This window comes from Coregonus clupeaformis, chromosome 16 (assembly GCF_020615455.1).
Source record: "Coregonus clupeaformis isolate EN_2021a chromosome 16, ASM2061545v1, whole genome shotgun sequence".
NCBI classification, from domain to species: Eukaryota; Metazoa; Chordata; class Actinopteri; order Salmoniformes; family Salmonidae; genus Coregonus; species Coregonus clupeaformis.
Window position 1 is genome coordinate 46,335,843 of NC_059207.1, and position 19,843 is coordinate 46,355,685.

The 19,843-nt window shown below is 42.4% G+C and overlaps 1 protein-coding gene across 1 annotated transcript in view; it reads right to left on the minus strand.

Annotated features, from left to right (window-relative positions):
* LOC121585004 overlaps window positions 1-19,843 on the minus strand; it is a 49,496-nt gene that overhangs the window by 13,212 nt on the left and 16,441 nt on the right. The window contains exons 2-4 of the mRNA XM_041901303.2: window positions 5,488-6,506; window positions 3,353-3,404; window positions 72-207 (exon numbers count right to left, since the gene is read on the minus strand). Of these exons, the coding sequence (XP_041757237.2) occupies window positions 72-207; window positions 3,353-3,404; window positions 5,488-6,506 (1,207 nt within the window). The remainder of the gene's footprint in view (window positions 1-71; window positions 208-3,352; window positions 3,405-5,487; window positions 6,507-19,843) is intronic.

Here is a 19,843-nt window from a genome sequence, read left to right on the forward strand (position 1 = left end):
AGAAAGTAGATGGAGTGTGTGTGTTTTGTGTGTGTGTGTGCGCGTGAGCCTGCCCGCGTGCGTATACCCACCTCTGTGTGTGAGGCTGAGAGAGTGGTTGTTGTTGTCGTTCTCTGCAGGGCCAGGGACCTCCAGGCCGGGCTGATTAGGAGTCACCAGCTGCAGTTCACGGACATCAGCTCCAGAGTTCTGCACTCCCTCCTGCACCTACAGCAGTCAGTACAGTTTAGAGTCAGCAAGTACTACTACACAAACCTACCACTCCACATACACCAACGGAGTAGGGCTGCACAACACTATGAAATACAGCCATATGAACTGAAGTTGTTCTCGTCAATTAATCAAATGTTTTGATAACCAGTCGGTATAATGATCTAAGTCGCTTTGGATAAAAGCGTCTGCTAAATGGCCTATTATTATTATTATTATCTAGTGGCAATAAGATGCTTAAAGTGGCCAGAACTTGTGTAGGACTGTTTTTCTTATTTTTTTAGCACACTAAAGTTCAATCCCAGATGGACACATTTTGACACCTCAATGACAAATTCATCTCATGACTAGAAAATAGGGAAACGTAACTTGTCCAGTTCTGCTTTATGGGTGTTAGTCAGTCTGACCTTTAGTGAACCTGTCTACATCTGGGGCTGCCTGCCTTGCGTGGGAGAAGTTGGACAACAAGAGCACCAGGCCAGTGTAGGGTATTTGTATTTGCTCCAGTGTCTGTAGTTTAGAGCAGGGATTGGCAACTGGCGGGCCGCATGGCCCACCTTTTGTAGGCCCACACTGCGTCTCACAATGACACAGCGGTTGGAACCAAAAATCTTCAATTTCGACTCCAGACCAAAGGACAAATTTCCACCGGTCTAATGTCCATTGCTCGTGTTTCTTGTCCCAAGCAGGTCTCTTCTTATTATTGGTGTCCTTTAGTAGTGGTTTCTTTGAAGCAATTCAACCATGAAGGCCTGATTCACACAGTCCCCTCTGAACAGTTGATGTTGATGTGTCTGTGACTTGAACTCTGTGAAGCATTTATTTGGGCTGCAATTTCTGAGGCTGGTAACTATAATGAACTTATCCTCTGCAGCAGAGGTAACTCTGGGTCTTCCATTCCTGTGAGAGACAGTTTCATCATAGCGCTTGATGGTTTTTGCAACTGCACTTGAAGAAACGTTCAAAGTTCTTGAAATGTTCCGTATTGACTGACCTTCATGTCTTAAAGTAATGATGGACTGTCGTTTCTCTTTGCTTATTTGAGCTGTTCTTGCCATAATATGGACTTGGTCTTTTACCAAATAGGGCTATCTTCTGTATATCCCCCCTACCTTGTCACAACACAACTGATTGGCTCAAACACATTAAGAAGGAAAGAAATTCCACAAATTAACTTTTAAGAAGGCACACCTGTTAATTGAAATACATTCCAAGTGACTACCTCATGAAGCTGGTTGAGAGAATGCCTAGAGTGTGCAAAGCTGTCATCAAGGCAAATGGTGGCTCCTTTGAAGAATCTCAAATATAAAATATATTTTGATTTGTTTAACACTGTTGGTTACTACATAATTCCATATGTGTTATTTAATAGTTTTGATTTCTTCACTATTATTCTACAATGTAAAAAATAGTAAAAATAAAGAAAAACACTGGAATGAGTAGGTGTGTCCAAACTTTTGACTGGAACTGTATATATATATATATATATATATATATATATACATACACTACCGTTCAAAAGTTTGGGGTCACTTTGAAATGTCCTTGTTTTCGAAAGAATTTTTTTGGTCCATTAAAATAACATCAAATTGATCAGAGTGTAGACATTGTTAATGTTGTAAATTGCTATTGTAGCTGGAAATGGCTGATTTTTAATGGAATATCTACATAGGCGTACAGAGGCCCATTATCAGCAACCAGTGTTCCAATGGCACGTTGTGTTTGCTAATCCAAGTTTATCATTTTAAAAGGCTAATTGATCATTAGAAAACCCTTTTGCAATTATGTTAGCACAGCTGAAAACTGTTGTGCTTATTAAAGAAGCAATAAAACTGGCCTTCTTGAGACTAGTTGAGTATCTGGAGCATCAGCAATTGTGGGTTCAATTACAGGCTCAAAATGGCCAGAAACAAAGAACTTTCTTCTGAAACTCTTCAGTCTATTCTTGTCCTGAGAAATGAAGGCTATTCCATGCGAGAAATTGCCAAGAAACTGAAGATCTTGTACAACGCTGTGTACTATTCCCTTCATAGAACAGTGCAAACTGGCTCTAACCAGAATAGAAAGAGGAGTGGGAGGCCCCGGTGCACAACTGAGCAAGAGGACCAATACATTAGTGTCTAGTTTGAGAAACAGACGCCTCACAGGTCCTCAACTGGCAGCTTCATTAAATAGTACCCCGCAAAACACCAGTCTCAACGTCAACAGTGAAGAGGCGACTCCGGGATGCTGACCTTCTAGGCAGAGTTGCAAAGAAAAAGCCATATCTTAGACTGGCCAATAAAAAGAAAAGATTAAGATTGACAAAAGAACACAGACACTGGACAGAGGAAGATTGGAAAAAAGTGTTATGGACAGACGAATCAAAGTTTGTGGTGTTCGGATCACAAAGAATAACATTTGTGAGACACAGACCAAATGAAAAGATGCTGGAGGAGTGCTTGATGCAGTCTGTCAAGCATGGTGGAGACAATGTGATGGTCTGGGGGTGCTTTGGTGGTGGTAAAGTGGGAGATTTGTACAGGGTAAAAGGGATCTTGAAGAAGGAAGGCTATCACTCCATTTTGCAACGCCATGCCATACCCTGTGGACGGCGCTTGATTGGTGCCAATTTCCACCTACAACAGGACAATGACCCAAAGCACAGCTCCAAACTATGCAATAACTATTAAGGGAAGAAGCAGTCAGCTGATATTCTGTAATTATTTATATATATATATATATATATATATATATATATAATCACTCAGCCCATGTCAGCAATTAATTAATTTATTGGTAAATTAGTCTAGCCAGCTATCTAAACTTTGTAATCATGGTCGAATTACCAACTGAGGAGGCCCCCAATGATTTTGTTAGTCACTCTCACTCAGATATAATGCTTAGAATTGCAGGAAATTAGCTGTAAAACTGCACATTTTTACTTAGGGCCCCCATAAGGCTAGGACTGGCTCTGACTGCATGTGTGGGTATGGATGTGGGTACGCAGACCCGCGAGCCACTGCTGATTTTTTGTGGCACCAACCCCCTTCAAAATTGCCCATCCCTGGTCTAGAGGATATGAAGGAAATGTTCCCTGATCCCAGTCAGAAGTTAGCCTACAAAGGAATGTCCAGACAGACAGGGGTCTTTATCCGTTTACCTCAGAGTTGTTGGATGAGCAGGAACTGGCTCTTTTCGGACATAGTTTAGGTCTGGAAAACAAAAAAGAGCCACAACATTTCAGTTATGCGTTTTTTGACTGTTTAACATATCTTTGAAAACCATTAGCATCCTTTCTTTTATGCATGTTGTTTACTTTCTTGACTTTTGGCGACATTTTCTTTCATGCTATTTGTGAAAGCTTGTCTTATTTAGAGCAACTGCTCTCCAAATTTGACAAAGAAAATGTACAAAATCAACATTCTCCCACAATTAGAAACTGGAACAGATTAGATTGCCTTCACTGAAGTTCTTCTTACAAACATAATCAGAGTCTAGCTAGCTGACTCACTACATACAAACAGCCTAAACTTGCCCCAGGTTGTTTCTCTCAAGGACGGCTCTAGTAGCTAAACCCATGTAATGCCATAAACTACACTATCTGGGGTGGTCTCACTATAAAGGCATCAGTATAATTGCATACCCATAATTGAGGACTGGATAATATCAACATAACAGTGAAAGTGTTGACTTAAAGTGATTATGTTCAATAACTGAGATCTAAATGCTTTTGTGTATACATTTTTGGCACAATTAAAAACATGGCCCCAGGACGAGACTAATACAACTGTAACTTCTCTCAAACATGCATGGGGGATTTCTCTAACCATGCATGGCTATTTTATGCATGATGGCAATGCCCTCCTTGGCTTCCTGATCATGTTTTATGCATGTGTTGTTGTTCCTGGAAGTCTTTCATTTTATTAGAAGTGTGTTTTCAATTTCCCTTTCATTAACAGCAAGAAGTAAGAACTGTACTAATGGGCTTATTGTGCTCAAAGGACACTCACTGTTATGTTGATATTATCCAGTCCTCAATTATGGGTATGAGAGCGTGAGCGAGAGAGGGCCGTTCGAGGTGCAGCACCTGGCATCGATTCCAATGGACAGAGAAACACAGCCATACAAAAGCGAGCCGAGGGAAAACAAGGAGAGCGGAGAACCTCGTGCTGCTGTGCTGTGAGCCACTGTCCCGTCTAGGTGCCATTGTGGTTGTTTAGTAGAACAAGAACAACATATCAAAAGGTGTAATTTACAGGTTGTTCCCTCGGTCGATCCCATGAGGAGACAACATTAGCATCAGTATCAGTTTTCGCAGGGTGTAATATCATCCATGCCGGGTGACTAAATGAGCATCACCGTTTAATCTACTGGCCTGATTCACCTCTCTAGTTCCCTCCAGGAAGGTTCAAATTCCCATAAAGATAAACATCTCTATGCAAATTCTCCTCAATCTAGTCAACCCAACTCAACTTGAAAGCACTGTTTTTTTGACAACAGAATTTGTTGCTGTTTAAAAAATGAAAATACACACAATACTTTATGATATACTGTACCACAATACAGCTCTGTGAAATGGGTTGTACAGTAGAAATATATTATTGGTTATTCTCAATAACCTGTGTGTGAATCAGGGACTGACCAAGGCCTCCAGTTGAGGCAACAGCCAGCCCATCCACAGCAGTAGCAGCACACTGTGTGCTGGAGGAGGACTGACTGGCAAACTATCCCATTCACGGCTACCATCTCATTCATGGGAGGAAACTTCGTCACACTGGCCAACATCAAAGACCCAACAGTTGTGCCATCTCAAAGGAAAAGCACTGTGCCAGTTTCCAAGGAAATTAAGACCCAAGAGGGTCATAAAAGGACAATTCTTCCCATTGTGCAGAATGTGCACGGTCTTGTTTATGTTTATGCTTGTCTCAGGTTGTCAGGGAAATGTATTTATAGCACAAAACATGTTTGACAAAGGTATCTTTATGACTCCATTCTTTCTGCATGCCTTGCTTTAATGTACCTGAAGATGTTGCACAGGTGACCCACAAGGTTCATAAAGGGACAGTCATTCCCATTGTGCACTGTCTTGTTTGTTTATGCTTGAGAACATTATGTCTCTGGGAGTCAATAGGGAAAGCCATTACAAAGCGTGTAGGACAAAAGGATATGTTCTGGCACAATTCTTTCAGGCGCTGGTTTGATCTCAGGTAGTCAGGGAAACCTATTTATAGCACAACACGTGTGTAACAAAGGGATATCATATCACAATAACTCTCTCTGCATGCTTTTACATACCTGAATATGATACACAGAGCGCTGGTGAGCACCATGGCAAAGAAGGCTGCTCCACTCATGGCGGCCAGCAGAGAGTCTATTTTGCTGGCCGCAGTAGGGGCGTAGTCATGCCGGGGGTCATCTCCACCTGGTTCTGTCCGGTTGTGGTAGTAAAAGAGCAGGGCGAAGCCGCGGCCCCAGTGGGTGGTGGTGATCAACTCCATGATGACCTCTACCATCTCCTGGCTGGAGCCAAACACCAGCTGGTTGCTGGAGGGCCGGTTGGAGCCGCAGAAGCGCGAGGAGAAGGTGAGGAGGTCCGAGATGTAGAGGACGTCGTGGGGGCAGGCGTCCACCACAGACTGCTGGGTCTCAGGGCTCACTGACTCTGTGTCTGTGTCTGTGGGGAGCAGAGGGGTCTGAGTGGTGGCCTCGTCTACAACCACAGCCAGGACTTGGTCTGGGGCTGATGCTCTGGGGTTAGGGTTAAGGTCAGTGTTGCCTCTGAGGAGAGGAGAGGTGATTGAGTTCATTGCCTTCTCTCCTGGTACATGGGCCCCTGGTAGGAGGAGGTCTGGGAGGGGCTGCGGGGAGGCATGGTCAGAGGTGGCATCGGAGGTGGACCTTTTAGCAGAGTTGGAGACTTTGGCTATCTCCATCTTGGTGGACTGCTCTTGCACCACCACCTGCATGACCTTGTCGTTTTGGGAGGAGGACCGGGGGGCTTTCGCTGTGACCCTCTGAGGCTGAGATACGGTGGCATCTTTATCTGTGATGGGACCCCCAGGTGGGATAGTTGCCCCATCGTCAGCCTCAGCATCGTCCTCTTCCAAGTCAGAGATGGCAGCATATTGGGCCGCGGATTCGTGACTCTCGAACACATCAAAGTCAAATATCTCCAGCATGAGCTGGTGGCCGACGGGCACAAAGAACTGCCAGACACAGTGGGTCCCTGAGGAGTAGTTATAGGGGAAACCAGGAGACAGGATGAGGCCTTGGACATCCACCACATCCATCTTCGCTCCACAGTCAAAGTAGACCTGCAATCACAACATTCAGGGGCTTGGTGAGGGGGACATGAGTGTACGTTAAAATGATAGCATCTCTAATGATCGACACATACTAGCACTTGTCAAACAGTTACAGAAAATCTGCAGAAATTAAAAAAGAGTTAACATCTAGTGACTTTTTTTAGTGCAGAACTTGGAAATACAAATTACGTCTGTCTTTTAAACAAATAACCCAGTTGAGCTGAATTCAGATTGCCTCAAAACAACAAAAAGCATCCAGACCTGGGCTATTCAACCCTCCTGCTCTGCCAGCCAGTATATCAAAGCGGTGGCGGTGCCTTGCATGCCTGTGCTTGAGTAACTCTGGGGAGGGTATTTCTTCAAACACGCTGAGCTGGCTGTAATGATTCCCAGGTGTGTGGGGTGGACGATTGAGGGGAACCTCAGCCTAGCTAAGCAGAGGCAGATGTGTGGCTGGGGCCGCTGGGCCCAGAGCTCAGGTCCAGACCTTTGTAGGGGGGATGGTGTGTTTATGAGCTTTCCTCTCAGCCCAGGTTCAGGTTCGGGACTGTGGGAACCGAGCGAAGACCCAGCCGGGGCTCAACCAGCACAGCACCACCAGACAGGTAACAAACCAACCAACCCTCAGGCAACACTAGTACTCTGGCTGGGAACACATTTAAAATGCGTTCAAGACATGGTGTGTGCGTGTACTGTATGTGTGCGTGTAAAAGGAGTCGACCAACACCAGACAGGCACTTTGATTGCTGCTACATGGACCATCTCATCTCTTTCCATATGCGTGCATTTATCAAAGGCATTCCCTCAGACAGTTTATTTTAAGAAGCCAAATCTAGATGTACTTTTCAATCATGACTGTATAAAAGGGACTGATAGGTCTGGCCCCAGTACCCCCCTCACCCAACCTCCTTCTGACTGCAACTCTGCAACTCAACGGCCTCTATATTGCTGATACAGCTCGCAGCCTCACAGCCAGGTCAGATAGAAGGGCAGTAAGGGCATACATATGTCCTCATGATCATTGATGCCCCACGAGGTGAGATCTTGCATGGAGCCCCAGACCGAGGGTGATTGACCGTCATCTTGAACTTCTTCCATTTTCTAATAACTGCGCCAACAGTTGTTGCCTTCTCACCAAGCTGCTTGCCTATTGTCCTGTAGCCCATCCCAGCCTTGTGCAGGTCTACAATTTTATCCCTGATGTCCTTACACAGCTCTCTGGTCTTGGCCATTGTGGAGAGGTTGGAGTCTGTTTGATTGAGTGTGTGGACAGGTGTCTTTTATACAGGTAATGAGTTCAAACAGGTGCCGTTAATACAGGTAATGAGTGGAGAACAGGAGGGCTTCTTAAAGAAAAACTAACAGGTCTGTGAGAGCCGGAATTCTTACTGGTTGGTAGGTGATCAAATACTTATGTCATGCAATAAAATGCTAATTAATTACTTAAAAATCATACAATGTGATTTTCTGGATTTTTTTTTTTAGATTATGTCTCTCACAGTTGAAGTGTACCTATGATAAAAATTACAGACCTCTACATGCTTTGTAAGTAGGAAAACCTGCAAAATCGTCAGTGTATCAAATACTTGTTCTCCCCACTGTATGAGATGAGTAACGCAAGATATGTAAACATTATTAAAGTGACTAAGATACCATAGAATAGTATAGAATACAGTATATATATATATATATATATATATATATATATATATATATATATATATATATATATATATATATGAGATGAGTAATGCAAGATATGTAAACATTAAGTGGCTAGTGTTCCATTTCTTAAAGTGGCCAGTGATTTCTAGTTTATGTCTATAGGCAGTAGCCTCTAATGTGCTAGTGATGACTGTTTAACAGTCTGATGACCTTGAGATAGAAGCTATTTTTCACTCGGTCTCAGCTTTGATGCACCTGTACTGAGCCAAATTTCTTTAGCCTCCTGTGGTTGAGAGGCTCTGTTGCGCCTTCTTCACCACACTGTCTGTGTGGGTGGGCCATTTCAGTTTGTCAGTGATGTGTACGCCAAGGAACTTGAAGCTTTCCACCTTCTCCACTGCGGTCCCGTCGATGTGGATAGGGGGCTGCACCCTCTGCTGTTTCCTGAAGTCCATGATAATCTCCTTTGTTTTGTTGACGTTGAGTGAGAAGTTATTTTCCTGGCACCACACTCCCAGAGCCCTCACCTCCTCCCTGTAGGCTGTCTCGTCATTGTTGGTAATCAAGCCTACTACTGTTGAGTTGGAGGCGTGCTTGGCCACGCAGTCATGGGTGAACAGGGAGTACAGGAGTGGGCTGAGCACGCACCCTTGTGGGGCCCCAGTGTTGATGATCAGCGAAGTGGAGGTGCTGTTTCCTACCTTCACCACCTGGGGGTGGCCCGTCAGGAAGTACAGGACCCAGTTGCACAGGGCGGGGTTCAGACCCAGGGCCTCAAGCTTAATGATGAGCTTGGAGGGTACTATGGTGTTGAATGCTGAGCTATAGTCAATGAACAGCATTCTTACATAGGTATTCCTCTTGTCCAGATGGGATAGGGCAGTGTGCAGAGTGATGGCGATTGCATTGTCTGTGTTGATATCCTTCGTCTGCGCTTATGGACTGCCCTCTTCAATTTAACCACAGGTTTTCAATGGGTTTCAAGTCCGGAGACTTGATTTGATTTATTAGGATCCCCATTAGCCGACGTCAATGGCGACAGCTAGTCTTACTGGGGTCCGACATATAACGAAAAATACATTACAGACAAAATACTTTACAATTTACATACATTTAAAAACATTAACATGTAGTGTGTGTGTGCATCTATCAGTTACATATACATGTCAGTACATACACACAACAATTAGGTCACATGGGGGAGAGGCTTTCATCCGTGAGGCGTTGCTTTATTAGTTTTTTTAAACCAGGTTTGCTGTCCACTTGCGCTATATAAAATGGAAGGGAGTTCCATGCACTCATGGCTCTGTCTAATACTGTACGTTTCCTTGAATTTGTTGGTGGCATGTCTGGTGGGGTAAGTGTGTGTGTCAGTGCTGTGTGTAAGTTGACTATGCAAACAATTTGGAATTTCCAACACATTAATGCTTCTTATAAAAACAAGAAGCGACACAGTCAGTCTTTCCTCAACTCTTTGCCAAGAGAGACTGGCATGCATAGTATTAATATTAGCCCTCTGATTACAATGAAGAGCAAGACGTGCCACTCTGTTCTGGACAAGCTGCAGCTTAACTAGGTCTTTATTTGCAGCACTTGACCATATGACTGGACAATAATCAAGATAAGATAAAACAAGAGCCTGCAGGACTTGCTTTGTGGAGTGTGGTGTGAGCATCTCTTTATTACAGACAGACCTCCCCCCATCTTTACAACCATTTAATCTATATGTTTTGACCATGACAGTTTACAATCTAAGGTAACACCAAGTAATTTAGTCTCCTCAACTTTTTCAACTGCCACACCATTCAGTACCAGATTCAGCTGACGTCTAGGACTTAGGGAATTATTTGTATAAAATACAATGCTGTTAGTTTTAGAGATGTTCAGGACCCGTTTATTACTGGCCACCCATTCCAAAACAGACTGCAACTCTTTGTTAAGGGTTTCAGTGACTTCCTTAACTGTGGTTGCTGATGCGTATATGGTTGAATCATCAGCGTACATGGCCACATGCTTTGTATAATGCCAGTGGCAGGTCATTGGTAAAGATAGAAAAGAGTAGAGGGCCTAGAGAGCTGCCCTGCGGTACATCACACTTTACATGTTGACATTAGAGAAGCTTCCATTAAAGAAAACCCTCTTAGTTCTATTAGATAGATAGATAGCTCTGAATCCACAATATGGCAGAGGTTGAAAAGTCATAACACATATGTTTTTTCAACAACAGGTTATGGTCAATAATATCAAAGGCTGCACTGAAATCTAACAGTACAGCTCCCACAATCTTCTTATTATCAAGTTCTTTCAACCAATCATTAGTCATTTGTGTCATTGCAGTACATGTTGAGTGCCCTTCTCTATAAGCATGCTGAAAGTCTGTTGTTAATTTGTTTACAGAGAAGCAGCATTGTATTTGGTCAAACACATTTTTTCCAACAGTTTGCTAAGAGCTGGCAGCAAGCTGATAGGTCTGCTGTAAGAACCAGTAAAGGCCGCTTTACCACTCTTGGGTAGCGGAATGACTTTGGCTTCCCTCCAGGCCTGAGGGATAGGAGTGGCTATAGAGTCAGCTATCATCCTAAGTAGCTTTCCATCTAAGTTGTCAATGCCAGGAGGTTTGTCATTATTGATCGATAACAATTTTTCTACCTCTCCCACAATAACTTTACAAAATTCAAACTTGCAATGCTTTTCTTTCATTATTAGTTTTTTATACATGAGTACGATGGCTCACTGTTTGTTGTTGGCAAGTTTGCCCACTTTGCCAATGAAGTAATCATTCAAATAATTTGCAACATCAAATGGTTTTGTGATGAATAAGCCATCTGATTCGATAAAAAAATGGAGTCTAATGTGTCTTTCTGCCCATAATTTCATTTAAAGTACTCCAAAGTTTTATATAATTGATCTTGGCTTCATAATACAGTTTCTTCTTCTTTTTGTTAAGTTTAGTCACATAATTTCTCAATTTGCAGTAAGTCAAATGTGCAGATGTACTAATAACAACAAGATAACTAATGTAAAGCATGCTGTGTCCATAATAAGTGTTTAGGTTATAGGTTGAGAGCTTTTGTGAAAGAGCACAGTTAGAAAGATATGGCATATAGAAGCAAACCGGATGGACATCATGAAAATGATCAGAGAGGTTGAGGGTAGAGGAAGTTCATGAGTAAAAACAAACAAAATAGAATTATTGTAAAATTGACTGTGTCCATAAAATGTATATAGTATGTATAAGCTGGAAGTAGAGGCCTAAGCATTGTTGTTCACTAGTTTACTCCAATTAGGGAAGGGGTGGTGGGGTTGGAAAGTAATAAAGGGAAATATATATTTTTAAAGGATATATATATATGAATGTATATGTATTTATATGTACAGTGAGGGAAAAAGGTATTTGATCCCCTGCTGATTTTGTACGTTTGCGCACTGACAAAGACATGATCAGTCTATAATTTTAATGGTAGGTTTCTTTGAACAGTGAGAGACAGAATAACAACAAAAAAATGAAGAAAAACGCATGTCAAAAATGTTATAAATTGATTTGCATTTTAATGAGGGAAATAGTACTTGGTGGCAAAACCCTTTTTGGTAATCAGAGGTCAAACGTTTCTTGTAGTTGGCCACCAGGTTTGCACACATCTCAGGAGCGATTTTGTTCCACTTCTCTTTGCAGATCTTCTCCAAGTCATTAAGGTTTCGAGGCTGACGTTTGGCAACTCGAACCTTCAGCTCCCTCCACAGATTTTCTATGGGATTAAGGTCTGGAGACTGGCTAGGCCACTCCAGGACCTTAATGTGCTTCTTCTTGAGCCACTCCTTTGTTGCCTTGACTGTGTGTTCTGGGTCATTGTCATGCTGGAATACCCATCAACGACCCATTTTCAATGCCCTGGCTAAGGGAAGGAGGTTCTCACCCAAGATTTGATGGTACATGGCCCCGTCCATCGTCCCTTTGATGTTGTCCTGTCCCCTTAGCAGAAAAACACCCCCAAAGCATAATGTTTCCACCTCCATGTTTGACGGTGGGGATGGTGTTCTTGGGGTCATAGGCAGCATTCCTCCTCCTCCAAACACGGCGAGTTGAGTTGATGCCAAAGAGCTCGATTTTGATCTCATCTGACCACAACACTTTCACCCAGTTCTCCTCTGAATCATTCAGATGTTCATTGGCAAACTTCAGACGGCCCTGTATATGTGCTTTCTTGAGCAGGGGGACCTTGCGGGTGCTGCAGGATTTCAGTCCTTCACGGCGTAGTGTGTTACCAATTGTTTTCTTGGTGACTATGGTCCCTGCTGCCTTGAGATCATTGACAAGATCCTCCCGTGTAGTTCTGGGCTGATTCTTCACCGTTCTCATGATCATTGCAACTCCACGAGGTGAGATCTTGCATGGAGCCCCAGGCCGAGGGAGATTAATAGTTATTTTATGTTTCTTCCATTTGCGCATAATCGCACCAATTGTTGTCACCTTCTCAGCGAGCTGCTTGGCGATGGTCTTGTAGCCCATTCCAGCCTTGCGTAGGTCTACAATCTTGTCCCTGACTTTTTGGTCTAAACCCCACTCGCCGTGTTTGGAGGAAGAAGAAGGATGAGTACAACCCCAAGAACACCATCCCAACCATGAAGCATGGAGGAGGAAACATCATTCTTTGGGGATGCTTTTCTGCAAAGGGGACATGACGACTGCACCGTATTGAGAGGAGGATGGATGGGGCCATGTATCGCGAGATCTTGGCCAACAACCTCCTTCCCTCAGTAAGAGCATTGAAGATGGGTCATGGCTGGGTCTTCCAGCATGACAACGACCTGAAACACACAGCCGTAAGAAGCATCTCAAGGTCCTGGAGTGGCCTAGCCAGTCTCCAGACCTGAACCCAATAGAACATCTTTGGAGGGAGCTGAAAGTCCGTATTGTCCAGCGACAGCCCCGAAACCTGAAGGATCTGGAGAAGGTCTGTATGGAGGGGTAGGCCAAAATCCCTGCTGCAGTGTGTGCAAACCTGGTCAAGACCTACAGCAAACGTATGATCTCTGAAATTGCAAACAAAGGTTTCTTTACCAAATATAAAGTTCTGCTTTTCTGATGTATCAAATACTTATGTCATGCAATATAATGCAAATTAATTACTTAAAAATCATACAATGTGATTTTCTGGATTTTTGTTCCGTCTCTCACAGTTGAAGTGTACCTATGATAAAAATTACAGACCTCTACATGCTTTGTAAGTAGGAAAACCTGCAAAATCGTCAGTGTATCAAATACTTGTTCTCCCCACTGTATATGCGAGAGAAAAAAACATATGGGGGATTGGAGGTGATGCAGACAATTACATTGATGGAAGTTATAATCTATCTGCAATATTAAAGCTGATCTACCCCCTAAAAAAAAGAAAAGAAAAAAAAGAAAAGGAAAAGTCAGATGTGCAGCCAGACTTATTAGCCACTCCTTTTGCCCCATATCTTTCAACCATTCAGTTTTTCAATTCCTCATCAATCCATGGAGCCTTGACAGGTCTAACAGTCAGTTTCTTGACAGGTGCATGTTTATCAATAACTGGAATTTCATAAATTCATCAAGTGCAGCGTCTGGATGCTCCTTATTAATCACATCAGACCAACAAATATGTTTAACATCATCCACATAAGAGTCACAGCAAAATATTTTGTATGATCTCTTATACAATATCTTAGGCCCAGCTTTTGGAACTTTGGCTTTCCTGGATATAGCCACTATTTGTGATCACTGCATCCAATGGGTACGGATACAGCTTTAGAACAGAGTTCTACAGTGTTAGTAAAAATGTGATCGATACATGGATGATCTTGTTCCTGTAGTGTTTGTAAACACCCTGGTAGGTTGATTAATAACCTGAACCAGATTACAGGCACTGGTTACAGTGAAAAGCTTCCTCTTGAGCGGACAGCTTGATGAAAACCAGTCAGTATTCTGGTCCCCAAGAAAGTAGACCTCTCTGTTTACATCACATACACTATCAAGCATTTCACACATATTATTTAGATACTGATTGTTAGCACTTGGTGGCCTATAGCAACACCCCAAAAGAAAAAGGCTTTAGATGTGCCAAGGTCGTCCATTCTTCTATTAGTTGACTCCACCAGTATTTGGGCAAAACACTTGAAGCTATTTTCTTGTTGTTGTAACAACTGCTTGTAGAACTATTTTTGTTCGTTTAAAAGATCCTTCACCTGTGATAGAGAAACACCACTGTCCCCAACGGTACTCCAGCCGGCTTTGGTCTTTGTCATGGTAACAACAGTAGGTTACGCTGTTACTCCTCAAAGTTCCAGACAGGGCAGGTCGTAGGGAAGATTGAAAATGCAACAACAAACAGCAGGGGCAATCTGCGGTCCCAGCCACAATGGCTAACCGCGTCGCGGTCTTTGTTCAAGCCCTCAAGAAAATCCTGCTAGCTTGATAGACAGCTAGCTAGTAGCTAGGTTAGCTCCTACGCCAAACAGCTCCTCAGACCCAGCCTTGGTCGGCAGAATCACTGGACAGATTGTAGCAGTCCCAGCAACTGATGCCAACCGCTTCTCAGGCTCCAAACTCAAAAAGGTAGCTAGCTAGTAACTAAACTTTTTCAAAAGACTTTCAAAACAACAAGCCGAGATCTCCCTCGTTCCTCGTTCAACAGGAAGTGACGACAACGGGTGAGTGATTCGGAGACTGAGATAGCCGTTGCAAAATGTAGATTTTGTGGCAAACTAACCATTTCTTTGTGGATTTTGAAAAATCCAAGAAGAAATAGCCCCATAACATCAAAGATCCACCACCAGTGGCGCAGTGGTCTAAGGCACTGCATCGCAGTGCTAGCTGTGCCACTAGAGATCCTGGTTCGAATCCAGGCTCTGCTGTAGCTGGCCACAACCGGGAGACCAATGGGGCGGCGCACAATTGGTCCAGGGTAGGGGAGGGAATGGCAGGCAGGGAGGTAGCTCAGTTGATAGAGCATGGCGTTTGCAACGCCAGGGTTGTGGGTTCGTTTCCCACGGGGGGCCAGTATGAAAATAATAATGTATGCACTAACTGTAAGTCGCTCTGGATAAGAGCGTCTGGTAAATTAAAAATATTTTACAGTAGTTATGGGGGTCCTTTCTACCTATGCATTCTCATTTCGATGCTAAACCCACCACTGGTGTGCGTGACCAAAGAGCTCTATTTACATGTCATCCAACAAATGTAAACACCTGGAATTTGCTTGTCTGTTGACTCAAACTGAATTCTTCCGCTGCTCTATCGTTCGCTACCTACTTAGTGAGGGGTGTTGTACAAAACAAAGTCCCAATCAGAGTATCAAAGCCAATGACGAATTTTCATACGCTGCTTTACCCATGCGTGTTCTGACTCTGGCCCAACCCATTGGTTTCTGGGACCAAACAGATGGTGTAGACTGGATTTCCATTCTAGAAATCGTCGGGGAGGTACTCAGATCCAGACTCACTGGGCGTGGCTTAGCATTTGGCCGGAGCAAAGAGTTTTGGTAGCCAGGCAAGAAGTTTGCTAAACGACATTGACACTTGGATTGGAACCAGCGCTTTGGTCAGATGACATGAAAATAGAGCTCTTTGGTCACGCACAATAGTAGTGGGTTTGGCATCAAAATGAGAATGCATAAGCAGAAAAGAACCCCATACCTACTGTAAAATATGGTGGTGGATCTTTGACATTATGGGGCTATTTTGATTCCACTGGTCAGCTTCTGTTAAAGAATTTAAGATGAATTTAAGTTGTAAACACATTTTATTGCTGTGGACACAGTACACTGATTGTACACAAGTTTGGGCACCAAATAACATAAATTAATTATTAATTTATGCATTGGGGCATTTCCATGTAAAAAGCCCCATGAGCACTAACATGACGTTCATAGGAGCACATCAAATTTGGTGTCAAATGAAAGCTAAGAGTCTATAGATTTTAGAAAATGAAGGCATATATACATTTTCCAACCAGTTTCCATCCTAAAGATTAAGAATAAGCAAATGCTTTGATTTCTGGTCCAAAAGTCTTAAAAAGGTATTAGAAATACAGCAAAACACAATAATGTTGAAGTTAAGACCCCTGCCAACTAATATCAACACATATTTAGTTTTGCAGATATGATTTGCCTTCTGTAAGATTAAGAAATATTGCCTAGTTGTGTCTTATCATTCTGTTACCAAAAACCACATATATTTAAGATATTTTCGAATTTCTCTCCCTCATGAGGAGGGAGGATAATGAAAGTTCACAGAAGTAACAAGTAAAGGTAGACCTAACAATTCTTTATAGTGTTTTTACTGATAACAATTTGGTTTATGATTTAAGTGATTAAAACGCGTAATATACCAAAAATCAGTAACAGAATGACTGCAACTGAATTGTCTACCATGGGAATTCATAGTTGTCACAAACCACAGCTGGGTCATCTGCTACTGTGCTCCTTTCCACTGGCATACTGTTATGTTTATAACTTTTTTATTTCTCTGTTTGTCGCATGGTGGTCAAATCAAGGGTGTGAAAACAGTATTTTTTAAAGTAAAAAACCCCCAACAAGATCAGCTTTAAAACCATATTTCTCTGTTTATTTTCTCTTTCATTAAATACAATCAGTTGTTTGCATCATCTCTTGTTTTCTTACTTTTTTTGCTTAAAAAAAGTATAATTAGGATATCTTTATTATTTAAAAACTGTATTAATATCATACATTGTAAGTTACATCACATTTACATTATATACGGTATATACAGTGCATTCGGAAAGTATTCAGACACCTTGACTTTTTCCACATTTTGTTATGTTACAGCCTTATTCTAGACACCTTGACTTTTTCCACATTTTGTTATGTTACAGCCTTATTCTAAAATTGATTAAATAGTTTCCCCCCCCTTCATCAATCTACACACAATACCCCATAATGACAAAGCAAAAACAGATGTTTAGACATTGTTGCCCAAAAAAAGAAAAAAGAAAACAGAAATATCACATTTACATAAGTATTCAGACCTTTTACTCAGTACTTTGTTGAAGCACCTTTGGCAGCGATTACAGCCTCGAGTCTTCTTGGGTATGACAATACAAGCGTGGCACACTTGTATTTGGTGAGTTTCTCCAATTCTTCTCTGCTCCTGCGTTGTCTTGGCTGTGTGCTTAGGGTCATTGTCCTGTTGGAAGGTGAACCTTCACCCAAGTCTGAGGTCCTGAGCTCTCTGGAGCAGGTTTTTATCAAGGATCTCTCTGTACTTTTCTCCGTTCATCTTTCCCTCGATCCTGACTAGTCTCCCAGTCCCTGCAGCTGAAATACATCCCCACAGCATGATGCTGCCACCACCATGCTTCACCGTAGGGATGGTGCCAGGTTTCCTCCAGACATGACGCTTGGCATTCAGGCCAAAGAGTTCATTCTTGGTTTCATCAGACCATAAAATCTTGTTTCTCCTTTTGGCAAACTCCAATACGGCTGTCATGTGCATTTTACTGAGGAGTGGCTTCCGTCTGGCAACTCTACCATAAAGGCCTAATTGGTGGAGTGCTGCAGAGATGGTTGTCCTTCTGGATGGTTCTCCCATCTCCACAGAGGAGCTCTGTCAGAGTGACCATCAGGTACTTGGTCACCTTCCTGACTAAGGCCCTTCTCCCCCGATTGCTCAGTTTGGCCAGGCGGCCAGTTCTAGGAAGAGTCTTGGTGGTTCCAAACTTCTTCCATTTAAGAATGATGGAGGCCACTGTGTTCTTGGGGACCTTCAATGCTGTAGACATTTTTTGGTACCCTTTCCCAGATCTGTGCCTCGACACAATCCTGTCTCGGAGCTCTACGGATAATTCCTTTGACCTCATGGCTTGGTTTTTGCTCTGACATGCACTTGCAACTGTGGGACCTTATATAGACAGGTGTGTGTCTTTCCAAATCATGTCCAATCAATTGAATTTACCACAGGTAGAAACATCTCAAGGATGATCAATGGAAACAGGATGCACCTGAGCTCAATTTCGAGTCTCATAGCAAAGGGTCTGAATACTTATGTAAATAAGGTATTTCTGTTTTTTATTTTTAATACATTTGCAAATATTTCTAAAAACCTGTTTTTGCTTTGTCGTTATCGGGTATTGTGTGTAGATTGATGAGGATTTTTATTTATTTAATATATTTTAGAATAAGGTGGAACGTAACAAAATGTGGAAAAAGGGAAGGGGTCTGAATACTTTCCGAATGCATTGTATATATATATATTTTTAACAAACATCAAGAACTTCCCATTGTTCACCCCCTCCTCATTTCATGTCTCTCGTCTCTCTCTCCAGTTAATGTCACCACTCCTGGCTCTTACCGCCACCTCCCCATGAGCCCCCTCTCTTTCCATTTACTGTAACCAGCCCTCTCACCCACTGAGCACCGACCGACACCGGACATCCATGGACGTTGAAAAGTAGTAGAAATTTGGTCAGTCCAAATCTGAACCAATCATATACTTTTTCACAAGTCTGGACAGCACAGTAGAGCACAGAACAATACAGTAAAGAAACGTAGAGTAGAGTATAGTTCAGTACAATAGAGTAGAGTTTAGTACAGTACAGCAAAGTACAGCACACTAGAGTAGAGTACAGTATAATTTACTGTACTGTGCTGTCCAAACTTGTGAAACATAGACTTCTATGATTGGTACAGATTTGGTTAGGTCCTGACCAACCAAATTTGGTCTTGTTTCGGAGCAGAGTTCATTAGAATAATAGCCAGTGTGTAGAATAACACCCAAACATGCAAAGGAGGATATAACAAATGTCTACCTTCATGTATCTATTCAGGATACATCACCATAAAGAGAATGACATTCATAACTATGCATTTCTGTATAGTACAGATCAGGGACTCATGATGTCATTCTGTTACTGGTTGTTAATCCACTTCACTTGCTGTAGTTCAATAACCAAAATAGATTTGTCCAATCTCAAGGTGTCGTATCATAGCTGACATCCCATTCTTTCTGCAGACATCTTTGAATTTTAATTCGGAGTAGATATTTAACCGTTTTTGGAAAAGGTGGTCACATAAAAAAACTGAGGGAGATTTTAGCATCATTCTGTTACCAAACTTTACACCTGCACTGTTCTCGAGTAAATATGTTTTCGTAAAATTTCTAGTGGCAATTGTTAAAAGTAGTCCTTGTGCATAAATTTGTATGGTTTGTCTAACTGCAATCAATGGTTTTTGTTTGGCACACTTTTAAAGTGAAAAATCAGCATCTCGGCGTCATTCTGTTACTGTGGAATTGCCCATTGGTAAATACAATATAATAGTGATGGATGCTGATGTAACAGTGATAAATTACAAACGTCATGGTACAGTCAGTACTTTGATGCCCAACGAGTTCTAAGAGTGATGTATAATGGCCTTTTTCTTTCTCAGAATGCAGTTTAGCATGAAAGCATTACATCATAGTAAGGTACAAATGAGAAAATGGCCTTGGACCTACTAGGAACTCAGGTCGTGAATGCGACAACCACAACACCTAATTACGCAGATTACATTTGAACTGGTCAAATGCCATTCCCGAGAGGTTGCAGAGAGTAAGCAGATTTTCAGTTTTGCTCAACGGTGTTGTGCAATACACTATAGAATGAACAGCTTGACAACATGGGGGAGGGGGAGAAGGGGTGTGTGTGTGTCTGTGACCAAATCCAC